The sequence below is a fragment of the Antrostomus carolinensis genome, unplaced genomic scaffold (assembly GCF_000700745.2).
Source record: "Antrostomus carolinensis isolate BGI_N321 unplaced genomic scaffold, ASM70074v2 scaffold39898, whole genome shotgun sequence".
NCBI lineage: Eukaryota > Metazoa > Chordata > Aves > Caprimulgiformes > Caprimulgidae > Antrostomus > Antrostomus carolinensis.
In genome coordinates, this window is record NW_010333009.1 from 8,238 (window position 1) to 35,857 (window position 27,620).

General features: G+C 38.3%; 1 protein-coding gene across 1 annotated transcript; it reads right to left on the reverse strand.

Annotated features, from left to right (window-relative positions):
• Positions 1-11,524: 11,524 nt before the first annotated feature.
• LOC104529432 (polypeptide N-acetylgalactosaminyltransferase 9) lies at positions 11,525-27,402 on the reverse strand. Its single transcript, XM_010173737.1, has 5 exons — positions 27,223-27,402; positions 23,632-23,769; positions 20,867-20,962; positions 12,540-12,707; positions 11,525-11,816 (listed from the first exon to the last, which is right to left on the reverse strand). Exons 1-5 carry the CDS (start codon positions 27,385-27,387, stop codon positions 11,670-11,672), a joined length of 714 nt encoding a protein of 237 aa, XP_010172039.1. The 5' UTR covers positions 27,388-27,402; the 3' UTR covers positions 11,525-11,669.
• Between the last annotated feature and the right edge of the window lie 218 nt (positions 27,403-27,620).

Consider the following 27,620-nt stretch of genomic DNA (forward strand, 5'->3'; position numbering starts at 1 on the left):
TAGAAATCATTTTGGTTCACACTCAACAACCGGGCCAACCTGAGCCAATATGCTCTGCCTGGCACTGTGAAAGGATGTTGTGCAAATTAATTACTAACTGCAAGTTACTGTGCATATGGTGAATTTTAAATGTACTATTTCTTTTATTTTTTGCCTCCAAGATAAAACCACCCAGTTAACTCCAGCTTATTAAGATTTCTATCTAGCAGTTCTGATAAAATTGTTTCAGATTGTACACCCTACAGAGAACAGCATGCTGCCTTTTCCTATCCATGAGCTGCTTGCAGACCATAAATGCCGTCTAAGTCAAAGTGAGTCCTCTTTGCCCTTCTGTAAGCCTGGGCTACACACTAGAGATTAGAGTTACTTCATTGCCTTCATGTAAGAAAGCTTTTGGAAAAACATTTGTTTTATGTGATAAGGTACAACAAAACATCACTAGAACAGAACTTAGTTCTGGCAGCAAGATTCTTACCTTAGGGAAAGGAGGGAGGGATGGTGGAGGTGTAGACTATAAAAATATATTTAAAATCCACATTTTACTTTTCCTTTTCCACTACTATGATGGTGCTGATCCTCTTCTACTCTTTAGCTCCTATACGCTTTTGTGACACGAAAGCTGCATGATATATTTCACACTCATATATGCACGTAGAGTAAATTAGAACCTTATATTGGATTCAGATTTAATCAGCACATTAACAAGAGGAAGAGAAGGAGGATTTTTCTGCATGTCTTGTAATAATACATACAGTACAGCATAAAATCCATGGAAAATTCAGCCCTTCTATACCTCTAGTTCTACACTGTGCCCACACCCATTGTAAAGTATTCTTTCCAACAGCATTGACTAAAACACCTTGGGCCCCATTCTATGTGTATATTCCCTTGAGGCTTTTCCCCTGTGGAATACATAGTGTGCATCACACACCCCACTGTCCACCAGCTCACTTTCATGTCCAGGAAAGCTCGGTGATGCAGTCTGGGTTGCCCTTGTCAGCAACCTGGCACCGGACCTTTTATTAGAACCTGACTGCCAGACCCACAAAGAAGCAGGACACAGCTCAGTGAAGCTCAGCATACAGTAGAAAAAAAAAAAGTATGAAGAGAAAACAGAAGGAGAATATGAGGTGGGAAAAGTATCCTTCTCTAGATGGTAAAATAACGTATATTTACAGTTCAGCTGCTTCCATGTCTTTCCATAAATCAGACATCTTGGTGCATAGGGCCTCCTTTGGGACAAACTTTTTCCATGTTCAGCAGCATGGACTGAGAGCTGCATGTTTACACGGATGGAAAAATAAATCTTTAAGTAGATCTGGAAACCTCTCTCCTTTTGGTGGATTTTTTTCTCTCCTTTGTTTAAATTCCAGTGCTAATCTGCTTTCTTTGTGAAGTTTTCATCTGAAGCAACTCAGATTGGAGGGCTGGATACAAAGAGTGTCATTTCAATTTATTATAGAACAGAGAGACTGCTTTGGATGGTGAAAAGCAAGACTGGAAATCTGGAGTAATGATGCCAGACATAGAATCATAAAAACTGACTTAGAACCAGCATCCAAAGCAACATCTGATAACTACCACCTCAAGCTAAAACTGAAACTTCTCCTGAAAATCCCAGTCTCATTAGATGACACTTCTCTTTAGAGGAGGATTTGAAGGGATTTGATAACATGCTACTCAAAGGACTAAACTTTTGGCCATGCATTCATCAATGCATTACAAAAGGAAAAGAAAAAAAACCCTAAAAGTCCATTGTTTTGTCTTGTGCGCAGGCAAAGAAGTTATGGAAGTGCTTCAAAAACCTTAGAATTCTAAGGTTTTAAATAGGTCTAATAGTTACACAGAGTCCCCTTCTACTAAACCCAGTGAAGCACTGATATAAAGAGGAACAGCCTTGTGTCACTCTGGCCTGATGGATAGCAAAGGGGTTCTCTGTAACTGTTTCAGACTTAAGAAAGGAGCTTTGGCTCCAGGATCAAAACATAAAGCAGGCTCCTAAGAAATAAAAAGTGTCCTGACTTTTTTCTGATAAGGCTGAACACAACATAAATCCCTTACTGCCTCTCAGGAGCCCGCTAAAGCTTTGAACTTAATTTCTCTTCAGAAAAAGGCAGCACAATGCAGTATCGTGGGACTCAGGATTACGACAGTTTGAGACTGTGAGGGAAACACACAGCGTGGATATCCTAGGATGTTTTGCAAATATTTTAAACAAAAACTCCAAAAGAATAATTTTAAATTTACCTTTCTAAAGAACAAGGAAAAACATCTAAAAATACCAGTGTCACTTAATAAGCCTACAGTCAGCTCTCAAGAGTGACTCAAAATGATGTATACCATGTAAAAACAGAAAAACTGGACCCAGTTTTTCAGATTCACAGAAATATTTAACTACTTGCCTTTAGTGAGTTGGACCTCAGCAGATATTGCATTTTACACCCTTGATGCAGATTTTTTTCTCATAACTCTGCCTTTTGGTCAGCAAGAAGAGAACCTCCAGTGTTTGTCTAGCCTAGACCTCCTCTCTCAACACAAGAGTGGCCAGCCAGGTCAGCACCTCATTTACCCAGAATCATCCTGAACAGGCTGAACATCTTGCTAATTGCTTTTTAATACAAAACCATCAGCTTTGCAATGAAAATAGCAGTTTCTTCAGTTTAAACACGTAATTTTGCTGTTTAATTTCCTCCTTCTTGCTGATAGGTGGCACCATTTTCTGCACGGATGCCAACACTTGAAGTACAATGAGAATTTCAATAGCTTTTGGCAAATGTTTCACTGCTAACGCACCACAGCACCAACCCGTGTGTGTTTTGGAGCTCTGTCAACAGATTAGACAGATTTCACTGTAATAAACTGCAAAAGCAGAAAAACCTTTCCTGAATCCTGATTAAAATATCTTTATTAAAGCTCAGTTATTCATGTAGTGAACCCAGGGCCTGATCACTTACTGAATTGCTGTGTGTGAGTTCATGCTTTCCAGCCTGGACAGTGCAGCTCAGTGTCCCTTGTTTAACTCCCACTTTTCCAGTTCAGGCAAATCCTGATATGCCTTGCCCTCCCCTTATCTTCCCATTCCCATAACTCCAAGTTTCAACACTAAAACACAATCTTTTCTTCAAGCACTTTTTGTGCCAGTTGGGCCCATCCAAGGCAGGTTATATCCTACTCCATTGTCAGCAAGGTAAGGGCCATTAGGAAGTTCTGCTTGGCGTTTCTAAAACAAATCACAAACTTAAAAATTATGTAGCCAGTCTAATGAATGTCACAGCACTTTGGTGGTCACACATTTACCCCTAAGTTCTGTAAACAGCAGAATTATTTTTGTTAATTAGAAAGGCTCCTTTTTCCAATGCAGGTCATCTATATTAGTAACATATCTGGAGGAAAAAAATAGAAAAAAAAAAGTTCTACAATTACATTAGGGAAGTAAGGTGATAGAATAAGGTGGGAACAGCCTAAAGGGGAAGTCAGAAAAAATGGTTAAGCAATAAAGGTGAGCTTATGATAAGAAGAACATAGTCCAGAAAAATGTTGCGCTAAATTTGCATGAAAAGGGCTGAGTTTTGTTTGCTGGTGCTTAGGTTTATAGTTGGTTTTAGGCAGTGAAATAAGTTCTTGGATTTGTTCACAGGTTAGGAATGTTGCACAAATTCTAGTATAAAGAGGGGTTTTTTTGTTTTTTTGTTTGCTTTTACCTCAACATTACAGACAGTAAAATACCTCAGTCCTTATTTTCTTGTTTTAAATTCCAGATAACCAGTCAGGGTGCAAAGGCAAGTCTAACCAATACAGGTGCTGAGCTGCATTACAGTAACCACACAAAACAAAACAAACGACCAAGCAATGTATAGGCTGAAGAATCATTACCACTGCTACTTAGCGCTCAGTTACAGGCACATAAACATGATTCACAGTTGATTCATGAAGATTTATTGATCAAAAAAAGGAGAGAGGTGGCTACATTCATGATATACATTCTTCACAGTGAAAAATCTGAGACTTAGGATAACCTTTGTAGTACAAATATTGTCAGATGCAGAACTGCCAACAAAATATTTACATGAACCTCATTTTGTGGGATATTATTCATAGAACATTCATTTTAGCAAGCATATGGTACCTTTAAAGGTGACACTTCTCCTTCCAAGAAATGCTGGCTTGATTATAACAGGAAATTAAGTCCACGGAATACTTCGGCTAGCAAAAGAGCAACGTTTCTACACAGAGTCCTCAGTGTGGATTTAGAAAGAGATGCCTCACCCTCAAAAAGGCTGATCCCGGAGATGGAGCTAAATTTGCCAAGGCTGTGTCAGACTTTTCTTTCCGAGGCTGATTGTATTGTTGCCCACCTGAAGACTACAGCCAACTCCGCTTCCTCTGGACAAACCAGGGAATCGCTTAACAGCTGCTCTTCGACTTGTGCAGTCACTGTCCTTGTAGAAATCAGGAAAGAGAAAGCTTGTGAACTTAGGTCTCATCCAGTTAATTCAACTGAAGCAGAGGTGTGCAAGAGAGCCAGGAGCATGGAAACACGTCCCAGCCTGATCACACAACTGTAACCTGTGGATGGGCCCTACAGCCTCTTCCTAGCAGGAGCATCAGGGCAGGGAGTTCTTTCTAGCAGAATGAAAAAAGGTGTCAGATCCTTTCTCAGATATTCTGTGCTCTTTGATCACAAATTGCAAAGTTCGTGCACACACATTCACAGAGGAGAAACAGCCTGGCTGAGAACCAAAATCAACATTCAAACCAGTAATGTATGTTTCATACTGCTGAGCAGTTCAAGAACCCGATCAGTTCTCACCGTGCTATCACCCAATCCCATATATGACACACAGCATCTGCTTGCACTTTTACAGAGTTGTTTGCTAGTGAGACAAAAAAAGCATGACACAGTCAGTTCCGAAATATATTTTAAAAGGGGATGACAGAGGTCAAACTAAGAGTGTTAAAAACCAGTTGGCAGCAGTTATTCACAGTTTTTCACCATAAGAGAACTACAGGGCATCCTATGGAATTAAAAGCAGAGATACTGACTCGCAGCAGTCGTGTGATTTATTACAACAGGACGTTGTGACATCCAGAGGTGTAAGTGGATTAGATACATGCAGGCCCTCAGTAGTTATTAAATCTAATGGTTGGGTTGGTGTGCATAGCCTCTGGCTTGGGAAGTCCTTACCTTCGAAAGGATCATTCTACATTTTCCCTGTCTCCTATTATTCTTCTAAACATCAATTATTGACTGTTTTTAATGATGAGGTGCTGGGCTGTGTAGAGTTCTGGTAGAAGCATGACTGTATAGAAGGGAGTTCATAAGCACTTCATACCCCCTTTCTATTGCCTTTGGACAGATAAAAGTGACTTTGGAAGCAGAAAAAATAAATCAAGTCAATAGCAATGTCAACAATTGCAACAGACCAGGTCTATAGATGGTATGAATTACTATAGCTCCCACAACTTCCCTGGCTGCAGCAGAACAATGACATTTTATATCATCTGCAAATCTGGCCTCTCTATTGATACAGGTCAGGTCTCAAGGTGTGGGATATCCTTCAGTTCCTTATATTAACTAGGCAATTCAGGAAATATAAATTGTTTGGATTCTTTGGTTGTGTTCCTTCCAACAGTAACGCATCAGTGACAGATCAAATCTGCTCTTCCTTATTCGAATTGTTAAAACATAGTTCCAATGCAAAACTCCTAGAAGGAGAACACTTTCATCATCAGCTTCCTGGCAGTGGTTTGAGAGCATATTTTTCCCCATGTTTCAATGATTCCCGGATTGGTGATTGGAAGGTCACAATTTTTTAATGGCGATTTTTAAAATTTATGTTTGAATCCTTCTTGTGGAGCATGTACTAGTCTTGTACCAGAACAGAGCTTGTATTGCTGTGTGGACTGGTAACTGCAAATGTTACACAAGTATGTTTTTGTACTGGGATGGCAAGACAAAACTCCCTTCAGGTCTGTCAGCCAAGATGCAATTGCAGTACTGTTGTCAGTCCAGTTTTGGATGTGCACGCTCAGGCACCATGTCTCTAACGAGTGTGTGGTGATGTGTGTCTGACACGCACAAAGCTCATCCACTTTAGAACAGCTTGCAATCTGCTGCAAAGTATGCTGTGCTCATCTCAAAAATGGGCTGACTACCTTTCAGAACAGATTACGTGCAATTTAAATTTTAAAATGCATGTATACTTTGCTTTTCTAGTTCTCCTTTGCATGACAACTTTGAATTTTAATACAAGGTGTCCAAATATACAATGACAAAAAATGCAGCTCATGTTAGCAGTAAAATGCATAGTAATTTATTAACTTTTCAAGTGTAAATACAAATTGATTGAATGATGTGCCACAGAATGAAAAACTATTTGCGAAGACAACTTGCATTCTAGTTGCTGCATTATTTTTTTAAATTAAACTTATTACAAAGAGTTTGAAAACTGTGCAATACTTGTAGATGGCCAACTGTAACCGTATGAAAAGTAGTAAGTGCTCCTATATGTCTTTGAAGAATGCTCCTGATTTAGAAATTCTGTTCTTCAAAATCAGATTGCCTTATATTGCTTCACGGGGGTATTTATAAGTAAATATTCTTGGCCAAAGAAAACATTGTTTACTTAGGGCAATCCATGAACTCAATACCTTTAGTTATGTATCATTAATGCTTTTGTAATATAAGTCAATGTATTTTGTGAAACCATTCTAAAATCCATTACAATGTGCTAAAAAGGTCGCTGCCTCTCTCTTTTTCTAATGCCATCGATGGCTGCGGCATTGTAAAGACACAGCTAAGTTGTCACATGGCATAAGCATCCCAGATCATTATAGGGACAAGGTATTTTCAGTAGTTATCAGGGTAAAATAGGGATACTGCTAAGAAAAAACCTGAAGCCAATTCATTACATTTTTTAGAAGATTAAAATATTGATACACTTTGTGCCAATTTCACTGAGAATTATTGACTATATAATTTCAGTATTTGAGTTTCTTTGAGTTCCCTTAGTTCTCTAGGAAAGCAGACTCCATCTCTAGTAGAATGCACTCAGTGCATTCACGTTTCAAGAATATCCTTGTTACCACACAGGAAGCTATACACCCATGAAGAACGTACTTCAGTAGACCACGGTGCTGGTTAATGTCTTTTCCATGCATTCAGTAATTACAGCTCTCACCTTAAGTCCACTAATGTCATACACACACACACACACACACACACAAAATCAAATTAAATCTGCAAAATAAGATTTAGAGGTACACACTAAAGTGGTCTCTTGAATAGGTATTCCTGATAAAGCAATACAAAAATGTTTTAAGTTTGGGATTCTTTCCAGAGGGAACATAATGTTAAGTCTATATTGGTGGCATCCAGATCTAGAGACATGTGAAGACCTGATCATTCCTCAGTTTCTATCCATCTTGTTAGCTAGTTCTAATTTGCAATACCATCTTTTATCTGTGGCATGACCTCACAATCAACTTTGATTAGCAGTGAGAAGCAGGCAGTCAAAATAGAAACATCTTTGCTAGAAACATTTTCATTTAAGTAAATTCTGTCAATTGTTCTTCCTCCCAAAGCCTTTCATGAAAAAAACAAAGGTATCTGTGTCCTAACTGAGTAACAATATGCCAAACTCCTTCTGAACTCCAACTTCTATTGGAGATCTTCTTACAATCCAACTCATTGGGTCCCGGAACAGGCCATAATGTGCTTTAGTATGGCTGTTAATGAACCATTTCAAATGAATACTGGATACTGAAGGAATTACATGCTGTGTAATTGATCTAAAGAACAGATTAGGACTGGTGCTATTTCATTAAATCTTATTAGCTCTGGCTTAAGTACTTAAAATTGCAGCTGTCCTGTGTCAGACAGATTACACCCCTTGTCACACGGCAAGTGAGGTTTTAATCTACTAGACCACAGTTTTTAAAAAGGAGCAGGCTGATGAAAAGAAATATAAACAAAGGACTGTGAAGGCCTGACCTTCAGACACACCAAGCCCCAAATTATTCCTTGAAATGAGATAGATAGTTCAGCAATTTCAGGATATGTATAAAGATCTGTTGTTTGATTCCATATTTTTGTCTTAGATCACTTCTATGGAACCAGAGTTTAGTTTTTTGGATGTGGAACAGTCCTGAAGAGTTCTCATGCCTCATGGATGAGCACAATATAGATCTTTATGTAACTGCAGGGGAATCCATTGGATCCTTCAACAACACCTTTTTTAGCTCTTCTTTCTCTTAGTTGCTTTCCACCCAAGTCTAGCATGCCTCAGGAACCAGGGATCCAATAAAGCTAGAGGACAATTTTGGCTGAGGAACAAATGGCTTTAATCAAGCCAAGAATAAATTCAGTCTGGAAAATAGTTTCTAGGTCTCAAAGGAGAATGGGCTTTTTTCTCCCCACGGGGCTCAAACTAATTTTTAGGGATCACAACATGTTTACATAAGTATTTTTTTACTGGTTTGCCTTTGACTGCAGCGTAAGAGGCTTGATGTTCTTTCTCCACTTCTATTCTTCTGTCCTAGGACCCAGTACTTAACTCCATAATCTCCTGAATCAAAGTAGCAATTGAAGATTTTGATCTGAATTTTCTTTACAAGGCATATTACACTATATTAAATACTTTTCATAATATCTGGACTGCTGCACTGTGGGAAACAAGGCTGAAAATTTGAAACAACATGAATCAGGACTTTAGATTATACTAAGAGGTGAAATACTAACAAGAGACTCACAGACTTTGGTTAAAACAGATAATACTCAAGGCTGCTTTTATTATTATTCCTTTTATGAGAGAGTATTTAAGACCCTCTCACATGCAGAGTCACCATGTTAATACCACAGCCAAAGCAGTGGTTCATACAGATAAAGACTAAAGTAAAAATAATCCAACAGATGTGTTTTTCAAATATAATAAATTGTTTCAGTAAATCTTAAAAAAAATTACAATCACAGAAAATACCAACTCCACCTTTAAGAGCTATTTGAATTCTTTTATATTATTCTGTAGATTTCAGAACCATTTATCTATCACAAAAATCTGCTTTCCTTCTTATACTGACAACCTGGTTCTTGCAAGCCTTCTGCAGCCTGTGGTCTCTGCACTCAGAGGGGAAAAAAAAGAGGTCTGTGGCATATTTGCTTCTGTTCAGTACAGTAACTTTATACTGTAATAGTTAGACATTTAGTAGACACATCAATATATAATTACTTTCAATTTCCAACCTTCTTCATATAAAATAGTTAGCACTTACTCTTTGGAAAAACTACAAATGGTGAGAATGACTTGTGATGTTACTCCCCAAAAAGCTCACCTGGTAAAACCATCTTTCCCTTTTTTTGCCTTCTCACCTCCCTCTGCCAAATATTTCAAGAAGTAAAAGTCCATCAGAGTAAACAAAAGAAGAATACAGCTTTCATACAATTTAAAGGGGAGAAATTGTATCTGGAGAGAAGATGAAAAGTCACTTACAAACAGAACTCTTGTACAAAGCATTCAATGTCTGCTCCATTGATAGTAACTATCCTTTTAAATTGTCTAACAGGTTAATATAAAGAGGTTAAATACAGGGCAACTGTTCCCAGTCTGTATTTAGCCCACTTCTTGCCTGTTTAAGACCTGCAGGAAGGCTTGAATACTGAGTTTGTCCATGATTTTTTACTGTATTGCTTGATTTATACTACCTCTCCCTTCAGGTCTTATTACACTTTTCAAGAGATCAAGTTCAACTAACCATAAATGCAGAATTTTAAGTATTTTTATATTTGGAATCTCACCCAGAATTATTCTTTTGTATCTATTCACGTATAACCTGATCCACAAAACTTAAATCAAGATCAGCAATTAGGCACAAATAAACTCCAGGAGAATTGGTTTTGCATTACATCTTGCACATTCAGTTTCAAAAATAAAATTGGGGCAAAATATAGCAATGTGTTCTCTAGATACCAACCAAGAGTTGACCAGAACCAGTAGATTTTGCATGTTAAAAGTAAATATTTTATTACATATCACATCCTTGAAAAATTAACTTTCTTCCCATCGTATTTTGTTCAGCATGCCTTGAAATAGGAATGGCAAAAGCTCTTCAAGAAAGAGATCACCAAAATTCATGGTACCACAGTGTCTGCAATTACCTATTTTCCTGGCTCAGCGAAATAAAATAAAACTATTTTTTTTTAATTACTAGAAAATATTAAACAGTGAAGTTGACAGATGTCATCTCTGTCTCAGTACGCCAACTCAGTATGACTGAATCTTCTCTAATGAAAAGCTGTCTGCCATGAACCCATATCCAAAGCCTGCTGATGGTGACAGTGGTCATCAACTTTGACAGCCTTTTGGATAAGGCCTTGTCATTGCTCTGGCTACCCATGCACAGATACTGCATGAACCATCGGTGCATTATTAAATACAAGTTCACAAAGATGCTGTCAATGGGTCAACTGCAGCAAAATACATTTCAGAGTAACCATATTTATATATGCTGCCTAGTTCTTGCTCTAATTTGCTCTCTTATCATTAGCTTTTTGTTTGTTTTTCAAATACTGAAAAGACTTTGTTGGTTTGCTCAGGAAATCTGTCTAGATAATGCTCACAAAGAGGTATTTGCTTACATCTGACATTTTCACAAGATGGGTAACAAAATGGAAGATTCAAGTTGTTAAATTCCACAGATGGCACTTAAGTCAGTCAACTTATCTTCAGAAGTAATGAGTATCCAGCTTCCAGGCAGTTTCTGGAACAACGCAACCGTGCACCTGCATGTACAGCACTGCAGGATGGGAACCTTGCACTTAAGTACTCAGGGCTTGGGGGCCAACTGAGGCCTTTAGAAATTCATCCATCTAGTAGGACATTTACTGCCTCGAAAGAGTTAAATATGCAAGTGCTATATTGTGATGCCTTTACAGCCAAGAAATGTAAAATGTGGCAATATAATGGAGCATGTGGCTATTTTACCTATTCAACATTTACCTGTGTCTAACTAGAAGAGGTCTCTAAAATGCTGCTTTTTAGCAGCTTGAAGGTTGAGAACCACCTGTAAACATTTGCAGAGCAGTCTCTTTCTAGAAATAGAGACTCCTAAACAATCAACCTTGAAATTTATCATATAGTGTATTATATTTCCAGTGTTATTTACAAGATCTTCTTGTTTAGTACAATGAACCAGACATGCTGAAAACACAGGATTTTTCCAGTCCCCTTTTATACGAAGTACAATAAAAAAGGCACATGATTATTCACCATAGGAGTTGTGCACCAGTCAATAACTTAAAGCTAAAAAGCTACCCATCAGAGAACTCTCTTTATGAGGCAGTATTGGGATCTCTCCTTTGAACTCATCATAGAAACATCTGTCTATTGGAGAGCTTAAGGAACCCACTTTTCTCTTGTGTTCTGATCTTCACAAGATTTCCAAATCAACAGAAAACTCTTGTTGAACATCCCAGGTCATCTGCTGGAGCAAGGAAGAGTCATGTATGTGTCTGCTTTTCTTTTTCTTCTTTTTTCCTTTGAATGCCCAACTATGGAGGACTCTTGAGAGCCAAGTCCTGGTCAGACTAATTTTCTTTAAGACAAATGCCTTGCAAGATATGGCACATTGAGCAATGGACAACGGCAGGAGAGGCAGCTTCTCAGCCCCAGCAGTCAATGTCGGCCATGTTTTATCCAGTTTCTAATCATCCATTTTTGCCCCGAGCACCTTTGTACAACTAATCTGAGGCCAAAATTTGCATCCTTTGACATTTCAACTTCTAGACAACGGCCAGTGTCTCTGCTGATGATTGGACCATTCTAAGGAAAGGGAAAAAAAAAAAAAAAAAGAGAAAAGAAGGAATAGAAAAGGTGAAAAGACTAGAAGAAAAATAGTTCTAGATCTGTAAATCCCTAGAAAGCACTACAAAATGCCTGGAAAGTTCTGTATATATCAAGTGATAAAAGTCCTTAGAAGGTGCTAGAAATTCCTGTGAGAAGCTAGATAATCCATACAAAGTGCCAAAAAAATTCCTTCATCATTCTAGATTTAGGAATTGTTAGAAAATTCCCCAGAAATCACTAGAAAAATCTCTAAAAGGCACTAGAGAATCCCTACAGACCCCAAGATATAGGAAAGCAAAGAAACTGTAAGAATGCCTTCAAAAGTCCTAAAAATTATTTGAAAGGTCTAGATCTAAAAAATTCCTGAATGATACTAGAAAAGTTCTAGAAACATACATTCCTTGGCATTAAAAAAAAAATTACAAATGTGTTCTTGACAGTCACTACAGAAATTAAGAATATTCCAAGAAATGATAACTAAAAATTCCTAGAAAGTATACCCCAAAATTCCTAGTAATAATATAAGAAAATTCCTGCATAGCACATGACCTACAGAAAACATATCTGACTACTTCTAGAAGGCCTTAGGGGGATTCCTAGAATAGTCTTCTAAAGACCTCCTTGTTTTTCATTAAATAGCCTCTAGAGCAGCATTCCTCTCTAGTTTATCTCTGCAAAGCTCCCTGAGCTCTTCCATACCTGTGTGAAATCCCAGAACCTCTGTGCTGGCCTCAGGACATCTTCACACTTCTTCAGAGTCGGTGTCCTGCCCTTCCCGTCATCAATGAGGCATTTGGAGTCAGGCAGAAAGGCGGTGGAGCCCAGCGGCCCCAGCTGCAGGACACCTTCAGAGCTGTAGCGGACAAGCTGGGGAAGAAAGCAAAGGGAATTTTTTAACGGCAGCCCCAGGGACCCCAGCGATGGGACACAAACCCAACCTGCAGTTGCCCTCCCTGCCAGCTTCTGCTCCAAGTGCTGGTGAAGTCCTTTCTCCTGCTGTGTGTTGGGACCTTCCTGGTCTGGCACACACACTGCTGAAGGGCAAAGCTTTGGAAACTTGTTTTACCAACATAGGGTCTCTTGTAGGAAACTATATTCCTTTCTTTCACACCTCTGCTCCCCACCATTCCCTACCCACTTTTTCACTGCAAAAGGGCAATCAAGAAAGTGAAGTAATCAATATGTAAATCATACCCGTTCATCAGGAGCTGATTTAACAAGGACACGATGTCAATTTGCCATACAGTTTGTTCTTAAGAGCTCTGTTAGAGGCTATTGATAGCAACAAGTCTAATTAGTTTTTGTAAATATATGTCAGTGAAAAAATCCAACCATGCAACCAGTATCCAAAAATATGGGAAGGAGGGGGAAAATAAAAAAAAGAAATCATGAGGGAAATAACAGCAAATTCGCTAACATATGCTTCAGGCCTACATAATAAAGAATCACATTCTGATATTTCAGTTTTGTGTGAGGCTTAACTGCTCTGCAATTCAGTGATGTGGTAAATGCTACTGGCTGTAATTAGAGGCATCAGGTGAGGGCCATTTATTATTTTAGAGGCAACAAACGGGCACAATCATTCATGTTAATTTTTTACAAGAGTATAATTTTTTTTTTAACCTTTCCTCTATTTTAAGTGATTATTTCACTTGCCTCAAGTCATTCACAGTAAAATTGCCCTAAAGAAAAAAAACAAACCAAAAAAAACCCTGTATGTAGAAGGTGAGGTAAAAAAATTGGTCTCTTGTAATCTCAGCGTGCCAGAATATATTTTCTTACATTAATATTGGACCAAGGGAAAATGTTTAAAGATTAAAAGGATGGCTCTTGTCGATCAGGACTAATTGTCACAATACGAGTTGTGACAGAAGAGAAGGGTTTTGCTCAGTTCATAGCAGCTTTTTGTAAGCAGAGGGTGGCTGCCCGTTTGCCTTCTCACGCTGCTACATGTTGGGTCAGAGAGGAGGGTGATGCAGCTCCTTCCTTCTCTTGAGTGCTACGAGGTCACTGGGATGGCACAACATCCCACACGGCACACGGGGGAAGGGGCACAGCCAGCACGGAGAGCAGGCAGCAGATATAAACCCCCATCTCGAGGCAACGGAGGGAAAAAAAAAAGCTTTTCCTAGGGACACACTGGGGACCTTGAAAAGTTTCTTGCAACCCAAGAAGCCACTGAAGAGGTGCTGGATGACAGCAGGCCTGGAGAACACAGTCTTGATGAAGGAAGGTTGATTTCAAACTCTTTATTCTGCCTCTTCCAGATCTGATTTTTCTCTACTACAATTTGTTTTCAATCTGCATTCTAATAAAGCCTCCAAGCCTTAACAGTGGTTTTAGGATGCTCATTTAGAGGGAAAAGGGGCTCTGTCAGCTCACTCCTTATCACACTGCACCGAGATAACTGTGATAGCAATGGAGTCCTCATTAATAAGTTGCAAAAATTAATAAGCAATCCCCTTAATTACTGCTACTTTCTAGATAGTTGAGGGAGAGCCTGTTGAAGGAGATTTCATACATCAAAGCAAAAATGCACCATGTTAATTTGGCAGCAGGCCAATTCATCGAATCAGACATATCTACTTCTCATTTCTTCTGTGTTTAAATCCAGTCATTACACCAGCATTGATGCTTTGCCCTCCTCATCCTTGAAGTAGTCAAGTGCAGCACCCGGGTGCCAAAAGACTGCCAAATGGAGTCAGCTACATGGCTGGTATGCTGTGAGGCTGGATGCTGCAGGGTGAAGATCTGAACCACCAAAGAAATGCAATTATCACCCAGGAAACTCACTGCCTGTCTGGTCTTATTGCTGTTATATGGTTGAAATTACTTAACAAGAAAGGCAAGGAAGGTCAGAAGTGCCTGCCATTTATTGGATGCTACTGGCCAGTGCATGAGATATCATTAAGAGTCGATCAAAAAAACCTCGAATTAGAGTCTAGCTCTCTACTGCCATCCTTATTAACCTTAGAAGAATAATGCTGTGAATAATCATATCTTGATGGTGGTAAAGAGCATGGCTGACTTGCTCCCAGACCAGATGCCCTTTGACAACGTATGTGTTCATCTTCCCACCTGCCACTTCTGTTCAGAGCAACCATGTGAAGTGCAGAGTTAGAACAGAGGCTACATCAGAGAGAGCAGAGAGATAATCACATGAGGATGCTCCTTGGTATGAACAATGTCATTGTCGAGGCACTGTCTATGCACATTAAATCAGGACACCTTTTTTTTTTTTTTTTCCTTTCATTGTAAGGGTGTGCAGGACATATGTAAAAGAAGTTCAAGCAAGCAAAGTGATTCAAAGTACAAATGGACTGCCAGCTTGGACAAATTAACCTCCTTTTTTCCCCATATAAAGGAAGGACTCCCCTACACACACAGCTGTGGTTTTGGATTTTTTTTTTTTAAAGTAAAACCTGTCTGTGTGTTTCACACTTCTCATGTCTAATGGGTACTCAGTAATATTAAAATAAACTGCAGGCATGGCTGAAACTTACAGTGAGCAGGAAATGGGCTCATCTTGCAGTCTTTATTATATCTCTCCAGGTCCCAGAATACCACCTAGCAACCTGGTTGGGTTTGACTTATCTAGATAATCAGGACCACTGTTTATAATGGGCTACCTGCTCTGTAGTACAGGATCAATTTTCCCTGTGGTTGAAGATGAGCAGCATTTTCTGTACGGATATTAAAATGGTCTAAAATATTGTTTGTTTTTAGAATCCAAATCGTCAGAATTGCAAGTGCTCTGCATCACAGTAGCCATGGACTTGGGAGAGACACTGTTATAAAGAGGACTGTCAAAGCAGAAAGTATTGTTTCTTCTTGGGCCTCAGAAGTGGACAATACACTAAATCTACAAACTATCTCCGGTATTGAAAGTGGCAGTTGTGTGACAGCTTAACAGAGTCAGAGATGGCTTGGTGCAGGAGACTGCTATCTATACAATGGCGAGACAAATGGAAAATCATGGGCTTAATTTTCCTGAATCTGTACTTTCTGCCAAGAGTTCCAACAGTCATAAAAACTTAGGCTTATCCTAAAATAAAATTCTAAAAAACCATCCACAACCAATTATCTTAGTTCAGACCATATTACATAGTAAAGCTTTAGTGTCTGCTTCTGCAAAATCAGACCAGAAATTAAGGTTCAAGAAACTACTATAAGATTAATAACGTCCCCCTCCTAAGACTTAATATCATAACTTCCTAGAGACAACACAAACTGCGAAAATAAAATAAGCATTAAAATAAGTTGCTTATTACTGTAGACTAGAAAGGGAACTGGGATACAGAGTCGATGAAATAGTAAAAATGACATCTCCTGTGTTCAAATTTCATCTTAAGTGCCACAACCATACTGAAAAAGAAATAACTTCTGAATTTACATTAGAACTATGGGCATGATACATCACACCAAATCCATTCCCAGTGCCAGCCAGCCAAAATCAAATTACAAAGTCCCCTTTATAAAGGAATATTCAATCCTATTCATTGAAAAAAAAAAAATAAAATAAAATAAAAATCTGGCAAGTCTTGATGGGTTGAGAACCTTAGGTATCCACATACTCCCACTGCAAGCTGCAAAACAGAAACACAGTTTTATACATCACATGAGGATGGACCTTTGCTCAGTTTTTCTCTTCTATCTGAGAAGAGCTGAAGGATCCACATAAAAGACACTGAAGCTAAATGCTCTGCTAAATACTTAAAGATCTAATCTTGATACTATCTGCTGTACCTATGATAACATAGGGTAGTTTTCCCTTCAACATTCCGAAATCTAAGTAGAATGGAAAAGATATCAAAGGTTGTTTATCAAAGCCATCATATCTGGTTGAAAAATAGTGAGTGGTGCTGCCTATGGAAGGTGATCCTCCAGGAGCATCAACATGATAAGTAAATGTCGGCTTTTAACTGAAGGATCAGACTTCAGAAAATTTATTCCTGCTAATTTCCAGCAAGTGAAAAAAAGCAATATAACAACAGGTAATTGTTTGTAGGAAACAGTTACACAGATGGGTCTGGTAGCTTTCCACACTAAATTTAACCCCTCTCTCACTCTTGTTCTCCAAGTAAAAGGAAATCTTTAATGATCCTTCAACCCTGCAGATTCAGATAAGCTGTAAGCTGACACAGAAATTGAAATAGCGAGCTATACAGGAATCTTACGTACCTTAAGTCTCCAGAATACTTTGTCATGACAAGACAAACAGATCACGAGTTACCAAACTTCCAGGTTTGTTACAGAATCTCACCCACCGCTTCCTTCAAGTTAAGAAACTACCTTTTCATCCACCAAACTCTAAGCAATCAGACCTGCTACCCAGTGCAACTCTACAAAGCTACAGCTCTACCAAGCAAAATGTTAAATATCTGCCCTCAAGCAACAGTTTAAGAAAAGCCTTTCATCTCCTCTTATTCCATCTGTTTGGGTAGCCGCGAGCTCCAGGAATCCAAACATTGAGATCTTCTTTCTACTTGATCTCAATGCCGAGGGAGTTCTCACTTTCACAGCTGCAGTACCTCCTCTTTCTCTTGGTGTGAAAGGGAAGAGAGGAGGGAGGAGAAACAGGCTGTTCACCAGGGCCTTTCTATCCCAGGATGCCATTTTATTAACTTCTCTTCTTTCACATACCATATAATCAGCTCCACATCACAGCATTCAAGACTGACTCTAAGACAGAGAATATTTCCACTGAGGCTGTATAAGTGTTCTCAGATGGTTTAAAATCTGTGTGTCCTATAACCATTCTAAGAAGCTTCCAGAACAAGACATTCCACTTTTGAGGGGTTGTATCCATCTCCATCCCTCCTCATTTTTAAAATTTCTTTTACAACAAAAGGATATTATGTAGTGCTATAGAACCAATGGGCTTTACAGGTGACTGTAAAAGAGAGGCCACATGCAGAGGCAAGGCAGTTCAAGAACCCAAATATATTCCTTTGGTTCTGAATTTTCTCTAGCCCTGGACTTTCTGCCACCAGTATTTGCAAACCTTTTTTCCTGAAAGGGATTAGACTCAAACTTCACATCCAATGAACACATATAAAAAGGACACTTCTTTTCTGTAAGGGGAGTTTTGAAATCAACTTAGAATGATGCAAAACCTTGTCTGGATATTCCCAGCTGTTAGCTTACCCTGATTTAGCTCAAGTCACATTCATTAAGCTAAGCTGATGTAAACTCAGGCTAAATGCATTCCAGAGCATCCATAAAAGGGCTTGTCACTGTTTGAATACAGAAATTTAAAAGCTGATGTCATTGAAAAGATGTGATTTATCATGGTAAAAACTGATCTTGAGAATGCACATAGGGAAAGGCATTTTGTACAATGGAGCAGTAACAGTGCAGTGGTTTTATTTTTCACTGGTAATGCAGGACAACACCATTCAGAGGTGTGCAATAAGCAAGGGAAATAAAAGGGTAAGCAGTAGAAGAAAAGAACATTTTATCACAGATGAACAGTAATCCTTTTCCTAAGTGAGTTTTCTCTAAACACTTCACTGACTTCTGTTGGTTTCAGTGGAACAATGTATATACTAAAAATCACTGGTAATTTGCTTGTCAGAATTGAAGAGTAGGAAAAACAAACAAGACTGTAACTGAATAGTGAGAGGCTTTCACACCAGTAGGATACATCAAGCACCAGTGATAATCTAACTAGTGAAAATGAGTTCCATGTTTATATTCATTTATATTCAGTAGGTATGTGCATCTAACCCAAATCTCAACTCAGTAGGGGTATTTTATGCCCTATGCTTGAGATGAAAAATGTCAGAAACTGAAAGTTAAACATAACAGACAACTACGCTCACCCAGGCTGATTAGAAGAGGGGCTTTAAAAATGTTTATTTAATACATTAAAACACTTGCTGTCAACACCTTTCATGCTATGTGCTTGAATATCCTTGATTAGGGTTTGTGCAGCTGTGCTTCTCATACTGAATTAATTTTGTAAATTGTGGTGAGATGATAGAAGTTTTCCAGCTGTGTAATCATTAATTAACTTGGCTGCATTTGAGTGGCTCCAACCCATGCTTGTCTGTGAAATACTGAACTTAGATAAAACATCACCTCTGCCTTCTCCTTGGTGTTTCTTATGGAATGAAACCTTTTTTTTTTTTTAAAAAAAAAAAAGGGGAGAAATGGAAAGTGCTGCAGGATGATTTGGTAGATTAACTTTTTGCCTTTCCCATACTTGTATAATTCTCACACACAGGGGATGCTTTGGATTTTAAGAGTTTGGGAAGAGTGACTTTCTCTTTTTATGTGTTTATACAGTGCTAGTAACAAAAGGGCACTAGCTTGTGGCTGTAATGTAGTCTAAAAACAGCTTTTCAGGCTTTTCCAGAAAATTCACATAGACAGGATACTGAGGACCTCTAGGAGAAGCGAACCAGAAGAGATTTAACTGGTCACTATCCAATTTCAACGTCTTGGGCAGTAAATACTTTGTGTATTATTATTTGCACCTGAGAAGAGCTGCCCAGTGTCTAGTCTAGAGCCGGTAATTTAAAAAGCATCATTTACTAGGCAATGTATTTACATCTTATTAAAAGGAAAATGACCCATTCCTTAGTGGAAAAATTGGTCAGAGCTGGATGCTGAGAGGTGAGCTACTTTATGCCCCAAAATTTACAAGGTTAGCTAGGAGAAGCTGGGCACATCATACTTCCTTTCAAATCAATTCACAGTAACTTATGCCCTCATCTATTTTGTTCTTCTGGAAGTCAAAGCATGTTCTATGAAACAGGAGTCATGGAGCAAAACAAGTAGGTTAAGGACCTAAATTGCAAAATAAATTACAATCAGAACCATTTATTTCATTATTCTTCTCAGTGCTAGCATGATGATAGGAGATTAGATGTTGCAAAGGGACTTTCGGGAAGGACTTAAATTTGCAAGCTTCTGGTCAGAATTAGAATGGAGCAAGAGACTGAACTCTCTCTGAGTGCCTTGACATCTCTAACTAGAGTCTTCTTGAAGAGCTCATTTACATCTAATTAAGCAACACTATTTTGTTACTTTACTCAAAGGCTGTTCCTTCTGCCTCTACTAGAAAAGCATCAGTCAAATGTAATAGATCCTGCCAAAGGTGGACATTTTGTCAGTAGGAATTACTGTCTATCTCACTTTGCTCTAATAAGGTATGACCAGGTTGCAATTAAGCACAAGAGGCAATATTTATATTTTGAGACTCTTGTTATGCCTCCACAGTGATGTATGAGCCAGGACTCCAAATCAATAAATGTATGACTGAACTTCAGATAATTGTTAAGTCCGTGATAAGGTCAGAGTTTATTAACACATGAGAATGTTCATTAAGATAGTTTTGATACAGATGGTACTTGAAAAGAAACTACAATTACATTTCAAAAGCAGCTCAAGTCCTGGATCTAAATAATATCCAACTTGTATTTAAAAAACAAGTAACACCAGTATGAGCATGGAAAGAAGAAACGTCAGACATCTGTAAAAAATAATAATATGCATAGGGACTGACAAAAAAGAAATCTATTTTAGAAAAGTATTAACTTCAATGATATTCTTAATTCCCTTTGAAGATGATATTAAATACTTGCTTAACTTCTTGTCTACTTGGGGAATCACATCAGCAGCTTGCTAAATCATTTCTGCATAGGAGCCTCTTGGACCAATGAACAGTTAATTTAAAGAGGTACTGTTCCTAGAATAAGTCAAGTCGTAACAAGAGCAGCTGCTCACTCACACAGACTGTCTAAATTCATTAATCTTTGGTGGATCTCTCTGTTACTAAAACAAATTATCATGACTCTTCTGTTTTCCTAACTGGTATCTTCAATGTATAGATTCACATGCTGAACAACCTTGGAAAGGGCACCCAAAAAGACTGAAGTAAAGCCAGATATTATCCTTTGCAACTCAGCAATATACTGCCAAACTCAACTCAAATGCACAAAATAACTTTTTTTTTTTTCTCTCCTGAAAATTCTTTAAGTTAAAGTTTTCTCATTAATTATGGGATTTTAACCACTTACCTGAGAGGACATTCCATGGCATGGATAAAGGATTGCTTTGTCATCCTCTTCAGCTCCCTGATCTAAGCAGTAGCCACTAGCTTTGCTGTTACGCACCTACAGCCGGATCAGAAAGAAAACAGTTGTATTAGAAATTAATCTGTACGATGCAAACCCAATCTAGCTAAATCTTAGCTGTACTACAGCTATTGAAACAACTAGAATGTAAAACTGTTCTTCTCTGAGAAACACATGCTTATTCTCCATATATGACAGGATGCCAATAGTGAATTTGCTCCAGAAAAAGACATTATTTGGACAACCTACTGTCTTTAAAGACCTTGGGTTCAGAGTTATATTTTCAGCAATTACTCAAGGATCACACAATCCCATAAAAATCACTCTAATAAACCCAGGCCAAATTTTGCTCCAAATTACCCTTGTGTAAACATAAACTTTGACCCTATATACTGAGAATGTGACTTCACTAAACAGCATAAGAACTACCCAGGGTGGGTGTTGGATGTGGCACCCTTTTCTTTGCTCCTGTTGCTTATATAAAAACAATAAAAGCATGTGAAAAAAAATTATCTGAATTGAGAATATAGTCTAACGTTATGTACAGAAGTGACATAAAGCACATCGCTGTGAGAGGATACAGCAATGACAAGCAGTGTTGGAAGGCTGTCACTGTATTTAAAGTGCAGGTTCAGAGATCCAATGAAGTAAAAAAAATCATGTACCTCCCCAGACAAGAAGAATTTACAAGCTCTGGTGAAATTTCAGGCTTTTCTTTCTCTTTAGGCTAGAAGCATTACTCACATGTTTTGGACACAGAAAAATTTTACAGGTATCTTAAACAAGAAGTTATTTAGACAGACTTTTTGAAAGAGTCAACAGGTAAGTTTTGCTTTAGACTGTGAAGCATTTGTCTGGCCACTCCAATAACAGAAATAGCTGCTGTATGAGGTGTCGGAAAAATCAGTAAGTAATCCTTCATATTATAGTGTACAAGCATAACAGGGAATCTGATAAGATAAGGGGGGGAGTCACCAACAGTTAAATTTCAGGAGGTTTATTTTATTACTCAGATACTATAAAGGCTAAAGAAGATGAAGACAGCTTTATAACACGGCTTTAAAAAATGTGAATTGAGTCACTAGGAAATATATTTTTACTACTGTTTCAATCTGTTTCACATCTACTCAATACATTTATTTTCCTTTAAACTCACTAAAATCCAGACATCTTTTCCTTGAGGAAAATAACCAGAAGAAAAAGTATTTAATAACAAGCTTGATGTCATTCAGGATGATGCCTCTAGTTTTTTCATTATGGGCATGGAAGACAAAGGGAACTATGCCAGTTTATACTAGCTAAATAGCTTGTGTGGCTCCATTTTATCATAAATTTTAATAAATTAGACACTTGCATCACTAAACTTCCTGTTTGTCTCAAGAACCTTCTATGCAACCACTTAATAGAAACAAACTTCTTTTCAGAACCCAGCTTGCGAACCGTCTGGTATAATTGACACAACATTGGCAGTACTGCCAATGTTCTTTGTGCTTAACAGCCTTCTCAGAGCTGACAGTTACTAATAGCTCCTGTTGAATTTACTAAATGTCTTTCCTCAGTTACTGCCAGTGATAGTTATATTAGGATGCAAAGTGGTATTATGCAATAAAACTTGCACTTTGTATCAATATCTGAAGTGCCTGACTTATTTTCATATTAAGTCAATCAAATGGAACAGAAAGGAAGAATGTCCATTTAGTTGTCTTGTGTGAAAATATATTGCCTTTGGATTTAATTGTAGTTCAAGTAGACCATTAAAACAGAATCTTAAAAACATTATGCAGCAGGAGAGCTCCTAGAACTTCACCCCAGTTCACAGTCATAAGTGACAGCAGTCCTTGTATTAGAGGCATGTGATATTTTAACAGTTACAGAAGGCATGTCTGACTTCTTTAAAGATTGGGGTCAAGTGTATGTGGGAGTTTTGATTGGTTTACAGAAGAGAAAGAAATGATCCAGACAGCTGAGGTGAACCAAAATGTCTACACATTTCTAGCATGTTTGGATTCAGCATTTTATTAGGGTTAAGTAACCTATCCACTCTGCTGTCTCTAAGTAGGTGTTCCAAGGTCTTAGTCCATACTGGTACACAAGTGAAAATGAAAATACAGAATGTGAGCACAAAGCAGGAAAACTGTTTTTCCTCTAATGACTTTTTCATGGTGAATTAAGATCTACCAAATGGTAGCCTTACCTCATAATCTGAACAAGGACACATTGCTTTTTATCCTGAATAAGGATTGTAAAAATGAATTAAGAAAGTGAATGTAATCCTTTAAATAGTTTAGCAAAACCCCAAAAAGGGATGTTTCTATACCTAAAAATGATTCAGCAAATTCAGTTGTTCTCATTAACTGTAATTATTTTTGCTCTCTTGACTGCTGGTGTTTTCTTGATGACATCTGTGGCATCCTATTTGGGAAAAAGATTACCTCAAATTTGTGTTCTCAGAGCTGCTCTATTTTAAAATTAAAGCCACGGCGGTTGCATATCATGGCTAGTGAGAATGATTTCATCTAATATACTCCAGTGAGAGGGACAGTGCTTCGCAATGACACACTTTTTAGTGTTGATTGAAAGTAGGGGAGGGCATTTCCGTTGTTACTACTGTGCTGACTTGAAATTGCTCTGTACATCCTGATACCCACCACTAAGATGAAAGGACTGCTCGAAAGCATCCATGATGTATTTTCAAAGACATACAGTACCTCTCCATAAGTGACTGTATTATTATAAACCCTCATTTCAGGATAGACATTCTCCAAGTACCACTTAAAACTCCGGCACTGCAGTCGCTGTCGTAGAGCTATTCTTTCAGAAACATCTCCAAAGTCAACTCCAGGGTTCTACAAAGCAGAAAAAGAAGAAAGAAATCTCACTGCATTGACTTTACAGTTTTCTTTATTGAAACCAAATTGGAGTTCATTTTGTGTACCAAGCTGCATTTCCCTCTCTTCTTTCTCTAAATAGCAGCTCATCAAACAGCTGTTCTTGAGAGTAGACAATAAATATTAATGAGTCAGTGGAAAAAGAAGGATAACGAACAAGCAAAAAGCAAACATAAATCAAAATAATAAGAATACAATAAGAATGTTGTTACTTACAGCAATTCTAAATGTTTGCAATCAAACCTGAACTCCTTTGCTTTCAGATTCGTTAGGAATTCAGGCGGTAATTCTGATCTAAGATATGGCAGCTTGATCATGGTTTACTCTAGCAACAGCCTTGGGTATTCACTAATGTAAATGAGATCAGAACAGACCTGTTAAAACTTCAAAGCAGAGCTGCTCAAAAAGTCATTAAGCTCCATTAAACATTTGCATAGACCAGCATTCAGTTTTTACTGGAACTGGAGCTCATTTTCAGACTTGAGCCATAAAATGCGGTTAAACTCAAAACATTCTTTATAATTCTGCTTCAGAATTTAATTAACTTTTGAATACAAATCCCATAGAAAACACAGACTGGAAGAGTCAAATCAGTATGATCAAATGCAGCCATTTAAAAAATGCCAAGTTCTGAGTTTGTGTCTGTTGATTTAAACCATTAGAAATCATCACAGTTCAACACTAAGACAGCAACAGTTATCTCATCTAAAAAACTTTTCCAACACTTTATGAATCAAGTGGACTGAAACCGGGGACTTTTGCATGGATCTGCCTTAAGTGCCTTGTACATTTCCTCCAAAAAGATTTCTGTACATTTTACAAATTATGTCTAATGCAGGGTTACAAGACAGCAGCAAATCTTAGCTCAGGGTTTATTAGAACCCCCAACAGATGCCTAGCTTTTAGGAGAGAATACAAGTGTAATACTGAACAGGTTTTTCTATTTGCCTCATAAAGAGTTTCCTGTGCTCACTGCTGCTTGCTGATGCAGGCTTTGTCATGAGCTCTCTATGCAGCATCCATTCAAATGAATGTTAATTTACGTACTACTTCAGGCTACGTGGAAGGAGAGCAATTCTCAGAGGCACTCAGTACAATAAATCATTCCATATAAGATTCCTTTATCACTAAAATTGACAAGGAATAGATCATTATCAGGGGTACACCAAATATTTGGTTCACTAAAATACAGCTACGATGACCTGCTGCTGAAGGTTGTAGGAATGTGATCTTGCAAATGTGTCCAAAGACCAGCTGCTAATCAAGATACATATTGTGCATAGATCCTCAATAACTTGGAAGGGAGTGAGTTGTGAAAATGATGGTGTGAGTTACGAAAGGGTTAATTTGGATGGGTTTTGCTATGGGAGAAAACATGTATTTTACTTGCCTCCTATCTGCTCTAATCCAAAATGAGGTAACACAGTGCCTGTTTGCAGTCCCATTTCTACAGAACACGAGCAGCAAATTGAGCTGCTATGAAAACGCTGTGCTTACTTCTGTATTAGCTTCAGTCATCACGTGTGGGTTACAGTGTGGTGGTACAAGAATGAAGTGTCCACAGAATTTAGTATGTGGACATACTCTTTTTAACCAGGCAGTAAGGTTTCTTGTTCTCCTGCAGAAAGTTTTTCTTATGGCTTGTAACAGTACAGTACTTCTTAGTCATCCAGATTGAATACTAGAGTGGAGTAACTCTGTGAACACTAACACTAGCTTCCTTTTTCTGACAGCTAATGGGGTTATTTTTATGATGCGTATTTTATCAATCAATTTATTTTATGCAAAGAAAATTTTAATGTTCAGTACTTCTGCTGATTTTATGTCTCTTAATGTAATGTGCCTGTTTTTTTTAAAGCACTGCTGTATAGCTGAGTGCAGAAAACTACATCAATAAGTAATCTCAGAAAGATTAAAAGAAATCATGTTTTGGCGTAAATGCTTATTTAAATATCTTGTCTTTTCTTAGAATTCATTTGCAGATGGCACCAAGCATATAAATTTACTAAGGCTGCTTTTTCATCCCCTATTTGAAACTGACCATTTTATCAAATGGATTCAGATAGGACCAAAATGCCCCTAAAAACTTAGACGGACACTGCTTTGTCTTCCTCATTCCATCCCGGAAACCTTGTGTGGGAAAGAAGTTATGCAGTATTGCCTTTTGTTAAGGCAAAATAATTCTCTGCAATTACCTCTCATGCCAAAAGAAGTCACCAAAACACATCTTCACAGAGACCTTGCACAGAGTGTCCAATACTGAACAGCAGTAAGTGAAATTCAGACATTCAGATACGTGAGAACATCTGATGTATTCAGCCATCACATGGAGAAGAATGAAACATTGCTCCTTTAAGTCTATCTATTTTCAAAACTACAACAGGAATGAACAAACATGTGTTTTGATATATTACCTAGGTACCAAAGTACAAGTAGATATTTAGGACACAGACTGAACCTGACAAAGTCTTTCACAAGACTCCCATGACTTTGATCGACTCTAGGTCCTAGCTACATATTCACAAAGCCACTGCTGGGTTGGCATATTTTCCTGTTCTGATAGGAACACTCCTGTTTCCGTTTACTTCAATCAGCTCTGGACAAACCCCTCTTATAAGGGTTAACTAAACCATCATTACCTACAGATCAGAGTATGCTTCCCCCCTCAGCTGCTCTCCCTCGGCCCCCTCACATGAATAATTTGGATGCAAATACCACTAAGGAATACAGCAGCAGTCAGCTTCCACCTGACTGGGATATAACATATATCTCCTCTCTCCAACAATTATGCTCAGTGGAGATGTAGCATGTGATATACTTACCGAATCAAGTGATAAATTGAACCTACAGTTTATCTAATATTTATATTACATGGATTCCTAGAGGCCCTCACATGCCATCTACAATTTGTATGCACAGTAAGAAACAGAGTGTGTCCACATTGCAACTCTCAGCCTGTGGACAATAAAGCTAGTTAATGTGTGATTCTTTTATCACATACTTTGTTTTTTATGCTGGTGAGGTCTACTAAGGTTCACGATGAATGATGATATTTATTTATGGACATTTCTGTAGTCCTCACCACTGTAGCATATGAACACTTCCAAGTTTAACGGCATCCCAAATTAATGACTTCTTCTGAGGAAGCACATAAACCTGAAACATCGTGCTCTAGTTAAATTATAAATCTGTGTCACCACTCCTGAGCGTACAACAAAACTTACACCGAGGAAGCAAGTTTATGTGGCAGAGCTCTCTGTTAGCAAGCACACACCAGCATGAAAGCACTCTTCCCCCTGAGCTTCACTCACTTTGAACAACTGTAGCAATATCATTCACCTCAAAGAGCTAACTAGGAACAGCCGTCCACATTTCTGCCTCTGTTCAGGAAAGAGCATGACCCGTACTTACCGCCATGGGGATGTTCCACGCCATGTAAACATGTGACTTGAAGTCATCCATCCAGACCTCAGCGGCACGCAGGGCATTGCGCTTTGCATAGTAATCAATGTCGTTGTTGTAGGGTTTCTTTGTGCGTTCAATATGTGCCACGCGAGAACAGGGTAACACCTCCATGCTTCCTCCGCACTGCCAGACCTGGGAGAGTTGGAGGAAAACCAATTACATTATTTTTTTTTTTTTCTTTTTAAGACAATACAACTGCTTCTTTTCAGTTGCTGTACATCGAGTGTTCCCTAGGTAGAGATGGGTACTATCGAATGATTCAGAACGATCGCTTGATTTACCTGCTCTGGGGGTGAACCCCCTCTCTCTGCACACTGACTACAGATGCATCTGAGGTGGATGCA

Coding starts and splice junctions, on each gene's coding strand:
- LOC104529432 (XM_010173737.1), bottom strand. CDS start 27,387: ATGGAGGTGTTACCCTGTTCTCGCGTGGCACATATTGAACGCACAAAG. Junction 23,770..27,222: donor CGTGGAACATCCCCATGGCG/GTAAGTACGGGT, acceptor TCTGCTTTGTAG/AACCCTGGAGTTGACTTTGG. Junction 20,963..23,631: donor ATACAGTCACTTATGGAGAG/GTACTGTATGTC, acceptor ATCCGGCTGTAG/GTGCGTAACAGCAAAGCTAG.